We start from the raw sequence: 23,038 nt of genomic DNA, 5'->3' as shown, positions 1-23,038 counted from the left end.
ACCCCACACAGTGTAATTGGGAAGAGAAAAAGGTAGGAATCACTCTCCAGTAGGTGAGAGGACAGGGAGTGTGTATAGGGAATGTACCTACAGCCAAGAAGGACTTATGCAGCTATACCATAAGGAAACTGGATAAAACAAAAAAATGGGCCATACCTGGCGGGGAAGGATGGTGGATATGCTCAAGGATGGGCGTAACTCCCTGCATATCCCTACAGATATTTGACGAAAGTAAGGAGTTCTGTGTACAAATAATGATCATACCTCAAATACTTTATCATTCAAGGGAATCGATTCTAGACCATTGGGACGATAATACACACAGGATACAAAAAAGGGAGTCGCTTACTGCCATAACAATTGCTATGCTCCTCAGTCTGGGAGTAGCAGGGGCAGCCACGGGAATTGCATCCTATGTTGAACAAAATAGAGGGTTAACATCCCTAAGAGCAGCAGTTGATGAAGACTTAGAGAGAATTGAAAAATCGATATTGTACTTAGAAAAGTCCCTCACTTCACTTTCTGAAGTAGTTTTGCAAAATAGAAGAGGATTAGATTTGATCTTCTTACAACAAGGAGGGCTATGTGTTGCATTAGGGGAGGAATGTTGTTTCTATGCAGATCACTCAGGAGTAGTGCGTGAATCTATGGCTAAATTACGTGAAGGAATTCTTCAAAGAAAAAGAGAAAGGGAAACTCGACAGAGCTGGTTTGAATCATGGTTTAACCAATCACCTTGGTTAGCTACCTTAGTTTCTACCCTAATAGGTCCTCTGATAGCGCTGGTAACAATTTTGACACTTGGTCCCTGTATCCTGAATAAAATTGTGACTTTTATTAAGAGTAGAGTTGAAACGGTACAACTTATGGTAATGAGACAGCAACATCTGGACTTGAATGAAGGGACACCTAAAGCAGAACAACCTCCCACATTAATTGCGGCTCGAGAAGTTGTAATGAGGTTCGATAAGCAAATTACTGGTGAATAAGAAAGGGGAGGAATTGTGATAGTCAATAAAGACAAAAAGAGATAATTTGCTTATCAAATTATATTTGTAATACTGTAATTGTGAACTGTGATGTTATGTTATCATGACAAATTATATTCTACTATGTTACCTCTAGATTTTAGCTATCTATGTAGAAAGTATTCTCCCTAGCAACTGCAGCAGAACCTGTCAAAGAAGACATAGAGCAGAAGGGAGGCCCCTAACCACAAAAACACCCTTAGCCGACACAATCTGATAAGAGGAAGGAGGCGGCCAGACCTGATAAGAAAGAAGACGCCAGGAGAAGCTGATAAGAAAGACAAGAAACAGGGAAAAGAAGATTCCCTAGTAACAAAGGCAGAACATGCGCAGAATGAACTGGTAACCAGAAACCTGGGAGGAGATTTGGGGCTATAAAAAGAAAAATTGAAACTTATTGAATTTGCGGAGTGTATAGGGGAGGCAAAACCCCATCCGCCCAGCGCTGTTTGCTCCTCTGCCTTCAATAAAACTTTTGTAAAACTTTAAAAGAGTTTTGGTCTTGTTTACCGATAACATCGTGGTATCATAGGTTTGAAAAGAGATGTTGGAATTTTTTTCCAATGTCTGCCCCCCTCCCACCCTCCCATCTGTTTCTTCCAGCATGTGGGGGGGGGGAATGGAGCGAAGCCACACGCTCTGGGCAGCGCGGGAGCGGGAGGAGGGCGAGCTCTCTCGGGAAACGCACTTGCCGCGGGGACGCCTGGGGAGTCTTTTGTTCGGGGTTTTTGGGTTTGGTCCGCAGACTGGACAGAGTGGGGAGCCTTGTTTTGGCCACCTCCTTTTCTTTTCCTGAGAGGAAGTTTTTTTTTTTCCCCATGGGACACCTTGCGGAGGACGACTGAGAGAGACAGACCGACCCATCTCAGACTGAAGTATTCAGTTTTTGGGACTGCCTGTGGGGGAAAAGGACTCCTTCATCACTGGTTGTGAAGCCATCGGCTGCTGGCTGCTGCAGGCGCATGTGGCTACGAGCAACTGTTGAACTGCTGGGACAGTCCTGCCTTCACCCCTTCTTTTCCCCCCTGCCCCGCCCTGGGTTGCCACGGGTTTCTTTCCCCCCCGCCCCGCCCTGGGTTGCCACGGGTTTCTTTCCCCCACCTGGGGAATTGGGACGTTGTTTTGTTTCTTCTGAAAGTTTTTGATTGCACCATTTGTTGTTTATTCAGATTTTGTTAATAAAAAGCTGTTCTTTTCCTTTTCCACACTTTCACCTGAAGTTTCCTAATTTCTAAGTTGTAATCTTGTTAAACTAAGACATTTATTGGCACCCAAATTGTGGGGCTTGACTAGAGGAAAGGTGGAAAAGGACTAAACCCTCTTGTTTAATCACCTGTGTATTGCATATAGAGACACCATTAGCCATCATTTGGTCCAACTTCTGGCATTTGCTCAGTTCTTGAGCAGGCACAGCATCATATTGTTTCACCACAAAAACTGTAACGTTTGTTCTTTATCTTATTTGAGTACACAGAGCTTAGTTTTCATCCTGTTTGTTTGAATTACATCCCTTTTCTAATTCTCTAGGACTTCTCTAAGATTATATTGTTCCTTATTTGGGCATTCTGGGATACTGTGAGTAAAGTTTCTATTTCTCCTATCAAATCTCCCCTTTTCTTGAGACTAAATTCCTTAAGGGAATTAGTCTCTTACTATCTATATTTTATTTTATAGCATAGAGCATTGCAACAGCTACAACACTGAATCATGATGCAAGCTAAAATACAAATGGTGATTATTATGATTAAAATTATGAAGAACTTCTTTAGCCACCTAAAATCAGGTAACCAGGAAGTCAGGGTATTCCAGATTTCGTGAAAGGCTAAAGAGGTGGCGTCTTGAGCTACCTGATGTAAAATTTGGGTTTCCAAATTTCCTGTACATCTGTAGACCCTCTACCACTCTGGTCAATGTATACACAACAGCTGGTGTTAATGAAAGTGCATACTCCTCCTTGCGATGCTAAAAGAAGGTCTAGTGCCATTCGAATTTATAAAACAATCGGTGACAAGCTATTCACTTCTTCCTGTAATGCAGTAATGTCATCCACTGTACAATTTTCTATATATTCTATGGTAGCAGAAATGTTTACTATTGTTTTTTCTAATTTACTCACTCCTAGCCAGGGTAAAAACCATCTTATGAAACTATGAAATTTAGTTTGTCTCTCCACTATAGCATTTAAGGTTCGTTTTGTGTGCCCCAAATAACGTCTTATCCATAGTCCCAGGGGCACTTGATCTTTATCAATTACTGTTATGTTGGGGACTAAGGCTCCTAAAATACAAATGCCTTTCCAGTCTAGGGGTAACACTTTACAGGCTTCATTTCCACATATCCAATACCACCCTCTTCCATTTGGTACTGGCCAAAGATGATTCATTTCCCCAATATTAAGTATTTAAGTACATTGGGTGTGATTTTGACAAACGTGCCACTTTCACTAATACAGTCTAATTTTCCTGTTCTTTTGTGGGGGTTACTAGATGTAAATTTTGCTCCCAAGTCAAGACTGAATTAACTATTGTCGGGATAGCAAGACTTAAATATTTTGTTTCTTCTCAGACAACTGAGGTGGTTTGAAGCTGGCTCCCTGCCAAGTCTCCAAACCTCCACTGCAAGAGCTCCCCCCCCCAAAACCAAGGGAAAAGAAAAAAAAACCAAGAGAACCGAAACGAGAGAGAGGTAGCTAAAGCAATATATATAAATATATTTACACTTATATTACATTTATATACAATTGAAATATATGTACAATTTCGAAAGGAAAAGGGAAAGGGAAGGGGGAAGGAAAAAAAAGGAACAAAACCAAAATAAAATATACCCAATCAATAGCCCAAGATCTAGCAACTAAAAGAATTAACAAAAGAATATCTTACTACTCTCCTTGGGACAACAGAAAGTCGCGCTGGAATGACCGTCGGCAACCTCCGCCTCTCAAGGTCGGCAAGGCCTTACCAGGCCTCACTCCCCAACACGACAGACTCAACAGCAGGGAAACCCGCACCTCCAAAGCTGCCGGAAGGAAAGAGGAACGAAGGCCTCTCCTCCTTTCTTCTTATACCCTGACTTACGTAACAATCGTAGGAAATACCAGGTAATCTGGGCACTTCCTTGGTTACAAACTGGTCATCAAGGAAGGCCCAGACTAAATTTATCAATTACCCGAGGGGCTTGGGCCTTTTTAATTCTGGAATAATATATCCATGATTTTACTTTTTGTATCACTTCTGCAATAAAGTGGGACCCTCTGTCTGATGACATTCCCAAAGGTACCTCAAATCTAGGTGTGCTGGTTTAAAAGTTAACCAGCAGGGGAAATGAACTCAACTCAAAAGAGATTATAAGTCAGAATAACAATTTATTAAAATAATACAATAAGTACAATTATACAGACAGACAATTGGTTTTAACCCACAAAACCCAAATGTATAACCCAGCACCCTGGGGCAGGAACAAAAGTGGTGTTCCTTGGCCCCCCCCCGAGTCCAAAGTAAAGGGAGAGGGGAAAAACCTGCTGGTGGGAGAGCTGTTGCAGTCTGGTCAAAAGTAGTGATTGCAGTCTAGTCGAGGGTGGTGGTCTCAGTCTGGTTGAGAGCAGTGAGCTGCAGTCTGGTTGAGAGCGGTGGTCTGCAGTCTTCCTCTGGATCCCACGAGTGGTAAAAAGGTTCCGAAACTCCAAGTTTATATATTCTTCAGTTCAGGCAGGAATGCTCAGTCCCTCCCTCAGAGCGGGGAATTCCATAAAAGGGTATGAGGATGCTCAGTCCTTCCCTCAGAGCGGGGAATTCCATAAAAGGGTATGAGGACAGGAACATCTTCCTATCTCGCAGGCCTCTACTGATAACAGTTTCTGGGAAATGGCATGGAAGGCTATAGAATACACAGTTTTGGGTTACACCCATCCAGTGATGAATTGGTCCCAGCCGTTCTAACTAGGACACTAGGTATTATTTGATTCAATAGTATTTTAGTCACTTCCCTAGCCCGGTTGGTGTGACAAGGAAAAGCCTCTGGCCACCCAGAGAAGGTATCCACCAGGACTAGGAAATGTTTATACCCCCCTTTTCTGGGCAATTTGGTGAAATCAATCTGCCAATATTCATCTGGAACATTTCCAGATTTTATGACTCCCATCACTCTTGGCAGTGTTTGGATTATTTCTCTTACACGCACCACATTGCTAACTGCTTGTACTATTTGTGTCATTTTTCGGACCTATAACTGACTTGTGCAAATGTTTCAATAATTTTTCTGCACTCCAATGAGTAGCCTCATGTTCCCTGTCCACTAGTTCATGCAAGATTGGTTCAGGGACTATTATTTGCCTGGTTGGGGTAACTGCCCAGCCTCGTGGATCGAATTTTGCTTCCAGGGTTTTTCAATGAGTTGACAATCCTTAGCACTATACTCTGTTTTTTTCTACTGGGAGAGATATCTCTATCAGGGGTATTAAAGACAAACTTGATTCTCTAACATGCCTTTTTCTGCAGCCTCTTTGGTAGCCTTATCAGCTAAATGATTCCCCAGTTCTGGTTTTGTCTTACCCTCTTGGTGTGCTCTGCAATGCATGACAGCAACCTCTGCTGATTTCTGGATATTTTCAAGCAAGTCCAAGATTTTTGTCATTTTCATCAGCGTTCCTTGCGCTGTCAGGAGTCTTCTCTCTTTCCAGATGGCTCCATGTCCATGTACCACTCCAAAAGGTGTATCTTGAATCAGTCAAAAAATTGACTTGTTTTTCTTTACTTAATTCAAAAGCTCGAGTGAGCGCAGTTAGTTATGCTTTCTAGGCTGAAACATCAGAGGGGAGTGCCCCCAATTCCATGACCTCATGGTGGGTAGTTACTGCATATCCAGATAATCATTTTCCATTCCAGACAAAGCTGTTCCCATTGGTAAACAATTCCCAATCAGGACTTTCCAAGGGGCCATCTCCTATGTCAGGTCTGCTGTAATACACTTCTTCTATAGTCTGTAAGCAATCATGCTCTGGGGTTCCTTTGTCTGTGGCTGTGGGAGTTGACAGATTGCTTCTTTCTGTTCCTGTCCCAGTCTCCATTGTCCTTGGAGAATTTCGAAGCCCAGGTAGGTTACTGTGGCCTGGACTACTTGCACTTTGTTTTTGGATACCCTCTATCCACTCAGTCCAAGGAAATTCAATAGTGCCACAGTATGATCCCAATATTGCTGTTTAGCTTCAGTCGCTACCAAAATGTCATCTACATACTGTAATAAGGCTCCAATAGGGTTTTGATTTCTCCATTCCTCCAGTTCTTTTGCCTATTGATTTCCAAATATTGTGGGGCTATTTTAAACCCCTGTAGGAGGACCGTCCAAGTCAGCTGGGTTTTCCTCCCTGTGTTTGGATTTTCCCATTTGAAAGCAAAAAGCTCTTGACTTTCAGAACTCAAAGGGATACAGAAAAAGGCATCTTTCAAATCTAATATTGTAAACCAATTTAAACTTTCATTTCGGGTAGTTAGCAAAGCGTAAGGATTCACTACTACTGGATGTATATCTTCTACTATGTTATTTATAGCTCTAAGGTCCTGTACCAACTGGTAATCCCTTCCGTTTGCCTTCTTGACTGGCAAAATGGGAGTATTAAATTTAGATTCACATTCTTTTAACAAGCGAAAGTTCATAAATTTTTCTAGAAGGGGTAGTAACCCCCTATGACTTTCTATTTTCAAAGGGTATTGCTTTTGCCTTATCAATCCCGCTCCAGGTTTCAACTCAATTCTCAAAGTTTCTGCTCTTTTGGATCGCCTGAGGACCTCTCCAGCCCATACTATCAGAATCACTGCATCCTCAAGTAGTATTGGCAGATGGATTATTTCCAGTTTTGGAGTCTGTAATGCAAAAATAGAAGCTTCCACATAATTAGGCTCAAAAATAGAAGCTTCCACATAATTAGGCTCTGGAAAAATAACCTGTATTTTGCCATTTTTAAAAAATTTGATCTCAGCAATTTCCTTCTTCCAATAGATGTCTCCCAAGGAGAGGCTTTGGTGAATCAGGTAAATAGAAAAACTGGTGAGTCATTGTATTTGTGCTTAATTAGATGCTGCTACTTTTGGTCTGTGTTTGGCCCAGCCACCTGTGAGAGTTTATTCTTTTCCTGACAAGTTATATGAAAACAAGCACTGATAAATGAGAACTTCATCCTTGAAGGAAGCATCTTGTATGAACTAGAATTAATTGGTACCTCACTATTGGTTGACAGCCCTCCAAGGGCATTTAAAGGAGAAAGTGAAGAGGAGGAGGATGAAGTAAGCCCCTAGACTCATTTAGGAAAGACCCCCCGAGGTGTAGCACACAGGCGCAGGGAAATTCCAGTGTACCCACGCATGTGCAGAAGAGATGCCACTTGCATAATGGAGGGAGGGACTGAAGGCCTCTAGCTGGGTGGTGCTGGCCACATCTGCCCAGGTAGATGTCACCAATTAATTGTATAAAAAGCAGATAGCTCGTGCTGGGAGTGGACTCACGCTTCACATGAAGGACAATGTTGCCTTTTGCGGGGACGCCCGCTATCTTGTGAGCCTGCCGACTCTCCGAGAATGCAGCTGCTGCTATGGGGAATTCTAGGCATTCTGGGGTCGGTAAGACAACCTCGTAAGTAATACCTGAGTGGGGTGTTGTACTGAGTGCTTATTTCCCTCCTTTTTCCTCTCTCTCAGGTTCCCATTTTGTTGGCCACTTCTTTGTAATAAATATTGTTTGTGTTAAGCTTTCAATGGTGCACTGGTTTCAGTTTCGGCATCCTCCCAGCTACAGTCATCCACTGTTTTCCTAATTTAAAATCAATAGGTTTAAAAAATGGCCAAGTTTAGCAATTCCCTGTCGCACTGACAATTGTTATAGAATTGTGTCCTAGTTAGAACAGCTGGGACCAGTTCATCACTGTATGGGTGTAACCCAAAACTGTGTATTCTATAGCCTTCCATGCCATTTCCCAGAAACTGTTATCAATAGACCATTTACACCATCTGCCCAGAGCACACCTGACTCCTCAGGCTATAAACTGGGTGTTAAGAGGCCTGCGAGATAGGAGGGTGCTCCTGTCCTCACACCCATTGTGGAACTCCCTGCCCTGAGGGAGGTACTGGGCATTCCTGCCTGAACCGGAGGATATATATAATCTTGGAGTCTTGGGACTTTTTTTAACCACTTGTGGGATCCAGAGAAGGACTGTGACCACCACTCTCAACCAGACTGAGACCACCACTCTCGACTGGACTGCAACCACCACTTTTCAACCAGACTGAAACCACCACTCTCGACTGGACTGCAATCACCACTCTTGACCATACTGCAACAGCACTCTCACCAACAAGTTTTTCCCTCTCCGTTTACTGTGGACTCAGGGGGCCCAACGAACACCACTCTGTTCATGCCCCAGAGTGCTGGGTTATACATTTGGGTTTTGTGGGTTAAAACCAATTGTTTGTCTGTATAATCGTATTTATTGTATTATTTTATTAAATTGTTATTCTGACTTATAATCTCTCTTTTGAGTTGAGTTCATTTTCCCCTTCCAGTTTACCTTTAAACCAGCACAAATTGTTACTTAAGTTTCCTTTTCCTGTATTTAACACAGAGTAACTAACTCCCATATTTACTAAAAATTTTACTTTTTCATTTCCCAGCTTAGCTGTAACCAGAGGTTCTGCTGGGGAAGAATCCTCCAGTCCCCCTCAGTCATCCTCGGGGATGGCCATGAGAGGATTCGGAGAGTTCTTAAGTTTCCATTGCAGACAATCCTGTTTCCAATGTCCATCTTTCTTACAGTATGCACATTGATTGGTACCAAGTCTCCCGGGGAGGAGGGGGGTTCGAGGTAGGCTGTCCATGCTCTCATCTTCTTCTTCCCCCCAGGGGCACCATTTCCTGCAACAACTTTCTTCTTAGTTGGTTCCTGCTGATTCTCCCAACATCCAACAATGTCCCTAAATTGTACTGATCTTGCCCCTTAGCTTTTTGTCATTTCCTCCTAATGTCATCTGAGGACTGCCCCACAAATATGGGGCCAGTTGAGTCCTTCACTCCTCTGTTTCAGGATTGATATTAGTATATTTTTCTGCTGTTTCTTTCAGATGATTTAAAAATTCAGTAGGCAATTCCCTGCGATCCTGCTTAATTTCAAATAATTTTGACATGTTAATTGCATTTGGCATGACATATTTAATTCCATATAATGTCGATTGCTGGTATCTATTTAACCTTTCTCTAAAATAGGGATGTGAGGTCCATTTGGGATCCACGGTGGGAAAGTTAACATCCAATATACCCTGTATATTACCTGTCAAAATCTGCTCTTCCACAAAGCTCCTACTAGTTTTAACAACCATTTCTCCATACTATCAAACATTTCTAACATATTATCAATATCCTTCTAGTCCAGATCCTGTGTTTTAATCATCATTTCAAATGCTTTTGCCATTTTGTCTGGGTTATCTCATGGAGGGGGGTCACTACCACCCCTCCTTTTTTAGTTCTAGTTCTTCCTGCAACCAGACTGAAACTTTCTTCTCTCTGACACATTCTCTCTACCTTTTCTTCTAGACATGCTAAATCTGCCTCTTCACATGCTAGTTCCCTTGCAAGATTGGTTTCTGCATCTTGATTATCTGTTCCCCCCCCAACCTGTGAGTGGGGCTAACCATAAGATCTAAGTCATCCTCCTTATTGGGGAGATGTTTAGAACAAATTTTTCCTATGCTACACACTGAACTACAACACTTTAACCATTTCCCTTGATTCTCCTTTTCCAGGGCTAACACCAAGGGATCTGAGGGGGCTGGATTCACACCACAATCTTTCTGCCATTCCAGATGGTTCCTCAAAGTGAAAAACATATCAGCATACATAACCTTGTCCCACTTCTGTTACCATTTTAAAAACAACATTAACAATGTTCCATAATGACTACCACTGATTACAATACTTAATTAAATTCTCCCTGGTAACTGTTCCCCAGGGGGCCTGCCAATCTTCTTCCAATGTTGCAAAATACAACCTTCAGATTGTCCACTACCCATCTCTGAACAGTAGACCCAAAATGTCACAATACAGAAACAAATACAAATACAAAACAATATCGATCAATAAAACAAAGCCAAATACAAAATTCCAGAATACCAAATAACCCACCCAATGTGCTGGAAGATACACGTCTCATATGGGCAGGATTCCCGAAAAGAACGCCTTATTATCAAATGGGATCTTACCTGCATCCCAGACTGGTCTGGGGATCTGTGGTCTTCTCCAGGAAAGTCCTTGTGCTGGCATGAAGATCCAGAGATTCCTCGGATCCGTGGGAAGTCAGACAGAGGTGTCCCATCTGGGTCACCAAAAATGATACTGCAAAGCAGCAGAAGCAAACTTCTTAACACCGATTTGTAGGTGTTAAAAAGGGCATTCTTTATTCAGCATGCTGGACATTTGGAGGATAGCTCCTCTAAATGACAGACAGACAGGGCTTTTTATGGTGGCGAATGCTCTGTGGGGGTGGTTGGAGAGATGGAAGAAGGCCAATTGGAAACGTAGAGGGAAACCCATCTGGGCCACTGATAAGTGGCAAGACATTGCTACCCGGGTAGAGAAGCTGACTGTGAGAGTCCGCCACGTAGATGCCCATGTGCCCAAAAATCGAGCCAATGAGGAACATCACAACAATGAACAGACAGAGCGAGCTGCACAAGTTGAGGTGTCACAAGTAGATCTGGACTGGCAGCACAAAGGAGAGTTGTTCCTAGCATGATGGGCCCATGATGCCTCAGGCCATCAGGGCAGAGATGCCACCTATAGATGGGCACGAGACCGAGGGGTGGACTTAACCATGGACACTATTTCCCAGGTTATCCATGATTGTGAGACCTGGGCTGCCATTAAGCAGGCAAAGAGAGTGAAGCCCCTGTGGTATGGTGGATGCTAGAGCAAGTAGAGATATGGGGAGGCCTGGCAGGTTGATTATATCACACTGCCACAAACCCGCCAAGGTAAGCCCTATGTGCTCACCATGGTGGAAGCCACCACTGGATGGCTGGAGACACATCCGGTGCCCCACGCCACTGCCCGAAATACCATCCTGGGTCTTGAAAAGCAAGTCCTGTGGTGACATGGCACCCCAGAGCGAATTGAGTCAGATAATGGGACTCATTTCAAGAACAGCTTAGTTACCACCTGGGCGAAGGAGCATGGCATTGAGTGGGTGTATCACATCCCATACCATGCAGCAGCCGCAGGGAAGGTTGAATGATATAATGGGTTGTTGAAAACAACCCTGAAGGCATTGAGTGGAGGGACTTTCAAGCACTGGGATCAGCAACAAGCAAAGGCTACATGGTTAGTGAACACTAGAGACTCTGTCAATCGAGCAGGCCCTGCCCAATCAGAGTCCCTTCACACCGTAGATGGGGACAAAGTCCCAGTAATTCACTTGAGAGATAGGTAAAACAGTTTGGATTAATCCTGCCTCGAGCAAAGGCAAATTTATTTGTGGCATTGTTTTTGCTTAAGGATCAGGTAGCACGTGGTGGGTAATGCTGGAAGATGGAGAAACACGGTGTATACCTCAAGGGGACCTCATTTTTGGGTGAATTTCCCATAACGTTGTGCCTGTATTTGTATGTAAATATTTGTATTATGTGTATAATTGGGGTAATACATGTTAGTATGGGAAAAAATTCAGGGATGGATGATGTCATATGTTTGAAAAGAGATGTTGGAATTTTTTCCCAATGTCCGCCCCCCCCATCTGTTTCTTCCAGGATGTGGGGGGGGCAGAGCGAAGCCGCACGCGCTGAGCAGCACGGGAGCGGGAGGAGGGCGAGCTCTCTCAGGAAATGCACTTGCCGCAGGGACGCCTGGGGAGTCTTTCGTTCAGGGGTTTTTGGGTTTGGTCCACAGACCAGACAGAGCAGGGAGCCTGGTTTTGGTCGCCTCCTTTTCTTTTCCTGAGAGGAAGTTTTTTTTTCCCCACGGAACACCTTGTGGAGGACAACTGAGAGAGACAGACCGACCCATCTCAGACTGAAGTATTCAGTTTTTGGGACTGCCTGTGGGGAAAAAGGACTCCTTCATCACTGGCTGTGAAGCCATCGGCTGCTGGCTGCTGCAGGCGCATGTGGCTACGAGCAGCTGTTGAACTGCTGGGACAGTCCTGCCTTCACCCCTTCTTTCTCCCCCGGCCCGCCCTGGGTTGCCACGGGTTTCTTTCCCCCACCTGGGGAATTGGGACTTTGTTTTGTTTCTTCTGAAAGTTTTTGATTGCACCATTTGTTGTTTATTCAGATTTTGTTAATAAAAAGCTGTTCTTTTCCTTTTCCACACTTCCACCTGAAGTTTCTTAATTTCTAAGTTGTAATCTTGTTAAACTAAGACACGTGGTCAGCACATCTCTGCATAATGAAATGTGACTTTACTTGCAATATAACTGAAAACAACTGTTAGCCAGCTACGCATAGAAAAACAGATGATCCGGTACCTACTCTGTCTGCCTTATTGTTATGCGAGAAGATTTTTAGTTAAAGGGTATATGTATGATTAAACTGTAAACAATTAATAGCATGATGAGAAACAATTTCATCTAAGTATAGTATTACGCTTCACTAATTTTCATTTTATAGCATTGGCAGATGTGTCACATTGTATGAAGAAAAACCATTGTGTTTTTAGTGTCTCAGAATATTTGAAACACACACATAATTTGAAAAATATTTGCAGGAAACTTGCTTTTATTTAGTAAATTAATGTGTACTTGTGTTTTTAGAGTGTTTTGCCTCTTTCTTTTGAGACAATTTATAATAATTAGCAAGTTTATAAAAAAATCATAATCTTCCAAAAAGTTCATAAAGAAATAATCATTTATATTCTACAGGTGTGGAAACTAAGGCACAGAAAAGTGAAAAAAATCAGTCAAAGTCTAAGGCAGGATTTCTGGCAGAAGTAAAATTAAAACAAGACAATGCTGATTTGAAGCTATTGCATCCTTTGTAGACTGAAGTTTGTATTTCAGGGAATGCAAATTCTGAGTTATTTTCCAGTTATTTACAAATATCAAGAGTTTCTAATAGCAACATGCAAAAATACCACCATATAAGAGTATAAGCATCACATACGTTGGATTGGTGTCCAGTAGGAAGGAACCATATCTCAAAATTCCCAATTCTGAATGAATAAAAGAGGGCCTCTGAAATTTGTTCAGAGGGATCTGGAAAAGAGCATAACATAGCTCCAGGAAGACAAGTCTGAGAAAATATTTAATTTGCATTTGACCCTATTCACAGCCATTCATACCATTACTTTCTTTGTAATTTTTTTTGACAAAATTTCAGATGACAGAACCATGTAACAGATCACAGAATTACAAAATGGGTAAGGTTGGAAGGGACCACAGAGGATCATCTGGTCCAACCTCCCTGCTCAAGCAGGGTGTCTTACTTTAGCAAGACACAAATGTTTGCTAAGGAGGGAGGGTTAGAAAAAAAAAAGGGAACCAAACTCCTCCCTCTAAGTTATGATAACTTTGAAATTAAGAGACTTCAGGTGAGAGGTGTGGAAAAGGAAAATAACAGGTCTTTATTAACATATATATACATATATATAACAAACCCAAATAAGCAACAGCGGTGAAACCAAAACTTTCAAAACAAAATCCTACTTCCCCAGGTGGCAGCTGCCGTGGCTCCCCGTGACAGTCAGGGGACCGTCCGCGGGCTGCTCCCGGCGGCTCAAAAACTGCTCACAGCCACGTGAGCGATGGCAGCTCCACTGCCAACAATGAAGGGGGGTTTCCCGCCGGTCCCAGGGTTATGGGCGCGGTCCTCGGTAACAGCTCCGGGCTCCGCAGCTCAGGAAATAACTGCCCGCAGAGGCAGGCGATGGGGGCCGGGGGAGGGGGGGAGGGGGAAGGTCAGGCAGCTGCCGCGGGAAGATGCTCTGACATGCAGCACCGCCACAGGACGTGGCCTGGGGCAGATACTTTACTCCGAGACGGTTGGTAGGGGCTCTCCTGGGGCTTCTCCCGGCGGCTGCTGTGGTGGCCGGCAAAGGACTCAGGCCGCTTCCCGACCGCAGTGTCAGGTGGGGAGAAGGCTTCTCCTCTGGGGGAGAAGGGGGAGTTGAACAGGAGAACAAAAAGGTGGCTACTGGCTCCATTGGGTGATGGGCAGGAAGACCCACAAAAAAAAGGCCTCGATTTATGGTGCCGTCTGGTTTTAAAAAGAACCCTCCCCCACTCCCGTGCCCCTCTGCACTGCAACCCTGCTCTCCTCCTGCCTTCTCAGCCTCTCCCCACCCTGAAAAAAAGAGTGGGGGGAGGGGGTGCCCTTTCATTGTAGGTGCACACTACCCCTGGCTCACTGGGGAGGTCCCTTACGACTGGAAGTTGGCAAATATCACCCCAATCCATAAAAAAGGCTGCAAGGCTGACCCGGGTAACTACAGGCCTGTCAGCCTGACCTCGGTGCCTGGCAGAGTTATGGAGCGGATTATCCTGTGTGAAATCACACAGCAGCTACAGGATGGACAAGGGATCAGACCCAGCCAACACGGGTTTAGGAGGGGCAGATCCTGTTTGACCAACCTGATCTCCTTTTACGATCAGGTGACCCACCTGGTGGACGAGGGAAAGGCTGTGGATGTGGTCTATCTGGACTTCAGCAAAGCCTTTGACACTGTCTCCCACAGCATACTCCTGGAAAAGCTGGCAGCCCACGGCTTGGACAGGGGCACTGTCTGCTGGGTCAGGAACTGGCTCGAGGGGCAGGCCCAGGAGAGTGCTGGTGAACGGAGCTGCATCCAGTTGGAAGCCGGTCACCAGTGGTGTCCCCCAGGGGTCAGTGCTGGGCCCAGTCCTTTTTAACATCTTTATCGATGATTTAGATGAGGGGATTGAGTCCATCATCAGCAAATTTGCAGATGACACCAAGTTGGGAGGGAGTGTCGACCTGCCGGAAGGCAGGAGGGCTCTGCAGAGGGATCTGGATAGACTGGAGAGATGGGCAAACTCCAATGAAATGAAGTTCAACAAGGCCAAGTGCCGGGTCCTGCACTTTGGCCACAACAACCCCCTGCAGCGCTACAGGCTGGGGACAGAGTGGCTGGAGAGCAGCCAGGCAGAAAGGGACTTGGGGGTGCTGATCGACAGGAGGCTGAACATGAGCCAGCAGTGTGCTCAGGTAGCCAAGAAGGCCAATGGCATCCTGGCCTGCATCAGGAACAGTGTGGCCAGCAGGAGCAGGGAAGTGATCCTTCCCCTGTACTCTGCATTGGTGAGGCCACACCTTGAGTATTGTGTTCAGCTCTGGGCCCCTCAGTTCAGGAAGGACATTGAGGTGCTGGAGCGGGTCCAGAAAAGAGCAACGAGGCTGGTGAAGGGACTTGAGCACAAGTCCTATGAGGAGAGGCTGAGGGAGCTGGGGTTGTTTAGTCTGGAGAAGAGAAGGCTTAGAGGCGACCTCATCACTCTCTTCAACTACCTGAAGGGAGGTTATAGCCAGGCGGGAGTTGGTCTCTTCTCCCGGGCAACCAACAATAGGACAAGGGGACATGGGCTCAAGCTCTGCCAGGGGAGGTTTAGGTTAGATGTTAGGAAAAAATTCTTTACAGAGAGGGTTATCAGACATTGGAACGGCCTACCCAGAGAGGTGGTGGATTCACCATCCCTGGAGGTTTTTAAAAAGAGATTGGATGTGGCCCTTAGTGCCATGATATAGTAATTGGAGTTGGATCAGGGGTTGGACTTGATGATCTTGGAGGTCTCTTCCAACCCTACCTATTCTATGATTCTATGATATTGGGAAAAAAAATTCTGACATCTCTTTTCAAACCTATAACACAGGGTCATCCTAGAGCACATGGTTCTTGAATATTTCAAGTGAGGGAGACTCCACAACCTCTCTGGGCAACCTGTTCCAGTGCATGGTCACTGCACAGGAAAGAAGTTCTTCCTCATGTTCAGGTGGAACTCTCTGTGCATCAGTTTCTGTCCATTGCTTTTTGTCCTATTGCTTGGCACCACTAAGAAGAGCCTAGTTCATCCTCTTGACAACCTCCTTCAGATACTGATAGACACTGATGAGGTCCCCTCTCAGTTGTCTCTTCTTGAGGCTGAGCAGGCCCAGCTCCCTCAGCCTTTCCTCGTAAGAGAGATGCTCCAGTCCCCTAATCATCTTTGTCACCCTCTGCTGGACCTGCTCCAGGAGCTCCATGTCTCTCTTGTACTGAGGAGCCAAGAGCTGGACACAGCACTCCAGATGTGCCTCACCAGGGCTGAGTAGAGGGGCAGGATCACTTCCCCTGACCTGCTGGCAATGCTCTTCCTAATGTACCCCAGGATCCCATTGGCCTTCAGGGCACACTGCTGGCTCATGGACAGCTTGTTGTCCACCAGGACCCCCAGGTCCTTCCCTGCAGAGCTGCTTTCCAGCAGGTCGCCCCCCAGCCTGTACTGGTGCATGGGGTTATTCCTCCCCAGGAGCAGGACCCTACATTTGCCTTTAATGAATTTCAGACAGTTCTTCTTTGCCCATCTCTCCAACCTGTCAAGGTCCTTCTGAAGGGCTGCACAGCCCTCTGAGATATCGGCCACTCCTCCCAGCTTTGTGTCGGTGTCGTCAGTGAACTTGCTGAGGAGGCATCTACTCCTTCATCCAAGTCACTGATGAACAAGTTAAACAATATTGGGCCCAGTATTGAACCTTGGGGGACACCACTAGTGACAGGCCTCCAACTAGACCCTGTGCCACTGACCACAACCCTCCGGGATCTGTCATTCAGCCAGTTCTGAATCCATCTCACTGTCCACTCATCCAGTCCACACTTCCTGAGTTTGCCTATGAGGATGTTGTGAGAGACAGTGTTGAAAGCCTTGCTGAAGTCAAGGTAAACAATATCCACTTCTCTCCCCTCATCCATCCATAGAATTATAGAATGTTGAGGGTTGTGAGGGACCTTAAAGATCATCTTATTCCAACACCCCCTGCCATGGCCAGGGACACCTCCCACTAGACCAGGTTGCTCAAGGCCTTATCCAACATGGCCTTAAGCACTTCCACGGATGGGGCATCCACAACTTCCCTGGGCAACCTATTCCAGTGTCTCACTACTCTCACAGTAAAGAATTTCTTCCTAATATCTGGCCTAAATTTCTCTTCTTTCAATTTGTACCCATTATTCCCTGTCCTATCGCTACAGTTCCTGACCAAGAGTCCCTCTCTGACTTCCCTGTAGGCCCCTTCAGATACTGGAAGGGGCTATGAGGTCTCCATGCAACCTTCTCTTCTCCGGGCAGAGCAGCCCCAACTTTCTCAGCCTGTCCTTGTAGGGGAGGTGGTCCAATCCTCTTATTACTTTGTGGTCCTTTTCTGGACTTGTTCCAACAGTTCCATGTCCTTTCTATGTTGGGGGTACCAGAACTGGACACAGTACTCCAGGTGGGGTCTCACAAGAGCAGAGTAGAGGGGGAGAATCGCCTCCCTTGACCTGCTGGCCACGGTCCTTTTGATTCAGCCCAGGATTCCATTGGCTTTCTGGGCTGTGAGCACACACTGCTGGCTCATGGTGAGTTTTTCATCAACCATCACCCCCAAGTCCTTGTCCGCAGGGTTGCTCTCAGTCACTTCTCTGCCCAACCTGAAGGTGTGCCTGGGGTTGCCATGACCCAGGTGTAGGACCTTGCACTTTGCTTTGTTGAACTTCATGAAGTTTACATTGGCCCCAGCTCTTCAGCATATCAAGGTCCCTCTGGATGGTATCCCTTCCCTCCAGTGTGTCGACTGCACCACACAGCTTGGTGTCGTCAGTGAACTTGATGAGGGTGCCCTCGATCCCACCGTCCACGTCGCAAAGAAAGATGTTGAACAGTATCGGCCCCAGTACCAATCCCTGAGGGACACCACTTGTCACTGGTCTCCACATGGACAATGAACTGTTGACCGCACCTCTTTGCGTGCGGCCATCCATCCAGTGGTCCATTCATCAAACCCATGTCTCTCCAATTTGGAGACAAGGATGTTGTGTGGGACAGTGTCAAACACTTTGCACAAGTCCAGGTAGATGATGTCAGTTGCTCTGCCCCATCTGTCAATGCTGTAGCTACATCATAGAAGGTCACCAAATTTGTCAGGCATGATTTTCCCTTTGTAAAGCCATGTTGGCTGTTACCAATCACCTCTTTGTTTTCCATGTGTCTTAGCATAGTTTCCAGGAGAATGTGCTCCATGATCTTGCCTGGAACAGAGGTGAGACTGACTGGTCTATAGTTCCCCAGGTCTTCTGCTTTCTCCTTTTTAAAAATGGACATTATATTTCCCATTTTCCAGTTATCAGGAACTTCACCTGACTGCCACCATTTTTCAAAAATGATGGATAGTGGCTTAGCAACTTGGTCTGCCAGCTCCCTCAGGACCTGCAGATGGATCTCATTGGGTCCCATGGACTTGTGCACATTCAGGTTCCTTAGATGGTCTTGAACCTGATCCTCTCCTACAGTGGGCTCAGGGTCTTCATTCTCCCAGTCCCTGCATTTGCCTTTCCTGACTTGGAGGATGTGGCTGGAGCACTTGCCGTTGAACACTGAGGCATAGAAGTCTTTGAGAACCTCAGTCATCTCTTTGTCCAGAGTAGCCAGGTCTCCCGTTTCCTTTCAGAGAGGGTCCACATTATCCCTAGTCTTTCTTTTGTTTGCAACATATCCATAGAAGCCCTTCCTGTTATCCTTGATATCCCTGGCCAGTCTCAATTCTAACTGGGCCTTGGCTTCCCTAACCTTGTCCCCAGCTGCCTGTACAATTTCCCTGTATTCTTCCCAGGCCACCTGTCCTCGTTTCCACTTCCTGAAAGTTTTCTCAACAACTCCTTATCCATTCATGGAGGCCTCCTGGCATTTTTGCCTGATATCCTCCTTGTTGGGATGCATCGCTCCTGAACTTGGAGGAGGTGATCCTGGAATATCAGCCAGCATTTTTGGGCCCCTCTGCCCCCCAGGGCTCTATCCCATGGGAGTCTACTGAGTAGGTCCTTGAAGAGGCCAAAGTCTGCTCTCCTAAAGTCCAAAACTGTGAGCTTGCTGTGTGCTCTCCTCACTACTCTGAGGATCTCAAACTCAACCATCTCATGGTCACTGCAGCCAAGGCTGCCTTGGAGCATCGCAATCCCCACCAGCTCCTCCCTGTTGGTGATCACAAGGTCCAGCATAGCACCTTTCCTTGTTGGCTGCTGTGGTGATTTAGGAATGGTACTCCCCAATTTGGAGACACAAAAGGTGAAAATCAGGGGTTGAGAGAAGAACAATTTACTGGAGAAAGAAATGAGATAAGAAAATGAACAGTAACAGCAACAATACTAATGACAGGGTACAAGAAAAGAAACACACCCACACACACACCCACACACACCATCGAGGTGGTATAGAATAACATCCAGGTCCTAGTCACTGCCCTTCCAGCTACTGCAAAAAATTAACCCTGTCCTGGCCAGAACCAGGATGTTATCCACCCCTTATTCCATACCATCTACATCATGCCCAGATCCTACACCTTTCCACTATATACATGTATATATAAATATATGTATATGTACACAAGCACATGTATCATTTCCATAGTCAATGGCTGTCCCTTCAAGATGTCTGTTGAGTTCATTAGTCCATGACTGTGGGTTCTATCCATCCTAAATGTCCTCCAGGGCAGGAGAGCTGGTGTGCTGTCAGCTGGTTGCAAACTGCATCAGGAGCTCATGTCTGCTGTATCTGGAGCAGTCCATCCTCATTGTCCATGGTAGTTATGACATACAGTGGCAGTGTCATTCAGCAACCAATATCATACAATTTAACATTACAGACTGTTCTCACAAAAAAATCAAATCCCCTTGAAGTACACATTGTGTTTCCCCGTTCCTCTGCAGTACCCACCAAGTGCACTCAGGTCCTTGAGCATAAACAATCCCACGGATGGGTTTGCCCTTGCTTGAGGCAGGACTAATCCAAACTGTCTTTCCTAACACATTCCTCATATGCACCACAGGGACTTTATCCCCTTCTGCGGTACATGGAGGTTCTGATTGGGCAGGGCCAGCTCAATTGATGGAGCCTCTAGTGTTAACTAACCAGGTGGCCTTTGCTAAATGTAGCTCCCAATGTTTGAAGGTCCCACCACCCATTGCATCAGTGGCATGATGTGTGAAGGGGACTTCCCCTTTGAACATCCAGACCAGTAGTGGCAGACGGGGTGCCAGGCCAAGCTGTGCTTTGGTACCAATCACTCTGAAAGCAGCTTGAACCCCTTCATAAGCTGCGAGTATGCCTTTTTCAGTTGGGGTGTAACAGGCCTCGGATCCTATGTATCCCCGACTCCAGAACCCCAAGGGTCATCCTCAAGAGAGGACTTACAATCTGACTGTAATCTGGAATATGCAACCTCCAAAAACCCACAGTGCCTAGGAAAGCCTGTGTTTCCTTCTTGTTGGTTGGTGGGGACAGAGCTGCTATTTTCTTGACCACGTCCATTGGAATTTGACAAGGTCCATCTTGCCATTCTACCCCTCAAACTTGAATTCCCAGGGCAGGTCCCTGGACCTTACTTTGCTTTATGGCAAAACCGGCCTTTAGGAGGATCTGGATTATCTTCCCCCTTTCTCAAAAGCTTCCTCTGCTGTGTTGCCTCATATGATCGTGTCATCAGTGTACTGCAAATGTTCTGAGGCCTCACCCTTTTCCAGTGCAGCTTGGATCAGTCCATGGCAAATAGACTCCTTGAAGGAGAGGCATCCAATACACCTGGAATCGACTGCCTCAGGGGTGGAAACACAGCCCCACTATTTGCCATGGACTGCTTTATGGTGAACTTGCTGCCGCAAGAGAGGAGCCCCGAAGAAAAGATACAAGGACTCCCTGAAACCACATCTCAGCCTTGGCCATATTGATCAACATAACTGGTCTACTCCAGCCTCAAATTGGGAGGTCTGGAGGCACACCATCTATAATGCTGCTGCTTCCTTTGAGAACGCACGCAGGATCACTCTTGAGGAGAAAAGACAACGCAGAAAGAACCGTGTCTTGCAGAATATACCACCTAAGGAGTCTTTCTGCTGTGCCTTTTGCAATCGGACATGTCTATCTCATATTGGCCTTATTAGCCACCAGCGTGCTTGTAACAAATGTGGATAGAGCCTTTCCCAAATCTTCCTTCGCGAAGCCTAGCCATGATGATGATGATGGATGCCTCTCCAGTGAAAGCAAACTGCAGCCTGTACTCTTCTGCCAAAGGAATGGAGAAAAACGCATTAGCAATGTCAGTGGTGGCACCACTTTGCTGCCTTGGACTCCAGTTTGTACTGAAGTTCCAGCATGTCCGACACAGCAGCACTCAGTGGTGGTGTGACTTCGTTCAGGCCACGTGTAGGAGTAGGTACCCTATCAGAAGAATTTGTAACAAGGAGTTAGGACTTGTTTTCGCTTAGGAAGTCTTTCCTGCCTAAGAGTACTTCTCTCAAAAATAGTTGGATGTTTTTCTTTCCCTTCTTCTTTTGCATTCCATAGAAAAGCTGCAGTCTCTCTCTGGTCTGAGGAGAGATAAACCCTCACAGTGTTACAGGCTGTGCCAGCGGTGAACCTGGCAGGGGAGACCAGAGAAGATAAGAAGCCTGGAAGAGATCAGGAGGCATGACTTTCTCAGACCCAGCACTTTCACAGGTGGTGCAGATTTTCCTTTGTAAGTTTTTAGTGTTCTAGCCTTCGAAATAAAGTTTTTTGGATTCTTTCCACTGCCTTGGCATTTTTGGGCGATACCTGCATGTATCTTACCTTACACCACAATAGTCTACTGTCAGTCTCCACTCTTCATTGGACTTATGCACTAGCCATATTGGACTACTAAAGCATGAGCAAGTCTTGCTGACCACTCCCTGGCTCCCCAGTTCATGAATCATCTCACGGATGGAGGTCACAGAGTCATGGTTGGTGTGGTATTGTTGACGGTGCACTGTTGTGGTAGCAATTGGTACCTGTTGTTCTTCGACCCTCAGCAGTCCCACAACAGAAGGGTCTTCTGAGAGACCAGGCAAGGCATTCAGCTGTCTAATTTCCTCTGTCTCCACAGCAGATATCCCAAAAGCCCAACGATGCCCTTTTGGGTCCTTGAAATACCCTCTCCTGAGGTAATCTATGCCAAGGATGCATGGGGCCTCTGGGCCAGTCGCAATGGGGTGTTTTTGCCATTCATTCCCAGTCAGGCTCCCTTCAGCTTCCAGTACAGTCAGCTTTTGGGATCTCCCTGTCACCTCAGAAATATAGAGATGGATTCTGCCCCCACATATCTTGATGGCATCGTGTGCCGATGTCAACTAAAGCCTTATACTCTTGTGAGTTTGATGTACCAGGCCATCGGATCCACACAGTCCAATAGATCTGATTGTCCCTTTCCTCCACTTGGCTGGAGGCAGGACACCTCTAGTCCTGGTCATAGTACTCGTTGCTCACTTCTTGTAAACATGACCTGGAAGTCATGTCCTGGAGGATTGGAAGTAACATCAGCCCTTCTATTCTGTCTGAAGATTTGCCCACTGGAAACTGGAGTGGCATTTATCCTTGAAGAATTTCCTGCAGTGGTTGTTTTTCCCTGTCAACTCATGTACCCATGCTGCTAGGGCAGAGGTGGATTTTCCATTCCACCTCCTCATGTCCTCTCTGTGGTCACACGGGTTAAACCACAGTTTACCTCATGCTGTGTCCCCTCACTCTCGAGCAGGGAGGCACATGCTCCTAATAGCAGAGACTCTGGTCCATACTGGCGGGGCATGGGACACTTCTTTAAGTTGCTGGTACTCCTCTTTAAATTGCTGGAGATCCTTGGACAGTCTTTCCACAGACAAAACACAGGTCCATAGCGAGGAGAGATACTTTCTTCATATAGCTGGAGTTTGGTAACCAAATTATCCACACTTTGTTCTCTTTCCATGACATCACTGCCAATGAGTTGGTATACAGTGATGGCATGCTCCAT

General features: G+C 45.8%; 1 protein-coding gene across 1 annotated transcript; it reads right to left on the bottom strand.

Annotated features, from left to right (window-relative positions):
- Positions 1-1,227: 1,227 nt before the first annotated feature.
- Positions 1,228-23,038, bottom strand: LOC113960782. The gene is given in 9 exon segments (XM_027670534.1): positions 1,228-1,296; positions 10,265-10,397; positions 14,020-14,138; positions 16,306-16,679; positions 16,682-16,946; positions 18,115-18,874; positions 21,346-21,450; positions 21,841-22,084; positions 22,774-23,038. Coding segments are annotated over 9 exon segments (2,334 nt in total).

Source organism: Neopelma chrysocephalum, unplaced genomic scaffold (assembly GCF_003984885.1).
Source record: "Neopelma chrysocephalum unplaced genomic scaffold, ASM398488v2 Primary Assembly neopelma1_96887, whole genome shotgun sequence".
NCBI lineage: Eukaryota > Metazoa > Chordata > Aves > Passeriformes > Pipridae > Neopelma > Neopelma chrysocephalum.
The sequence above is the reverse complement of the archived record's forward strand: the minus strand, read 5'-3'. Positions and strand labels throughout refer to the sequence as shown.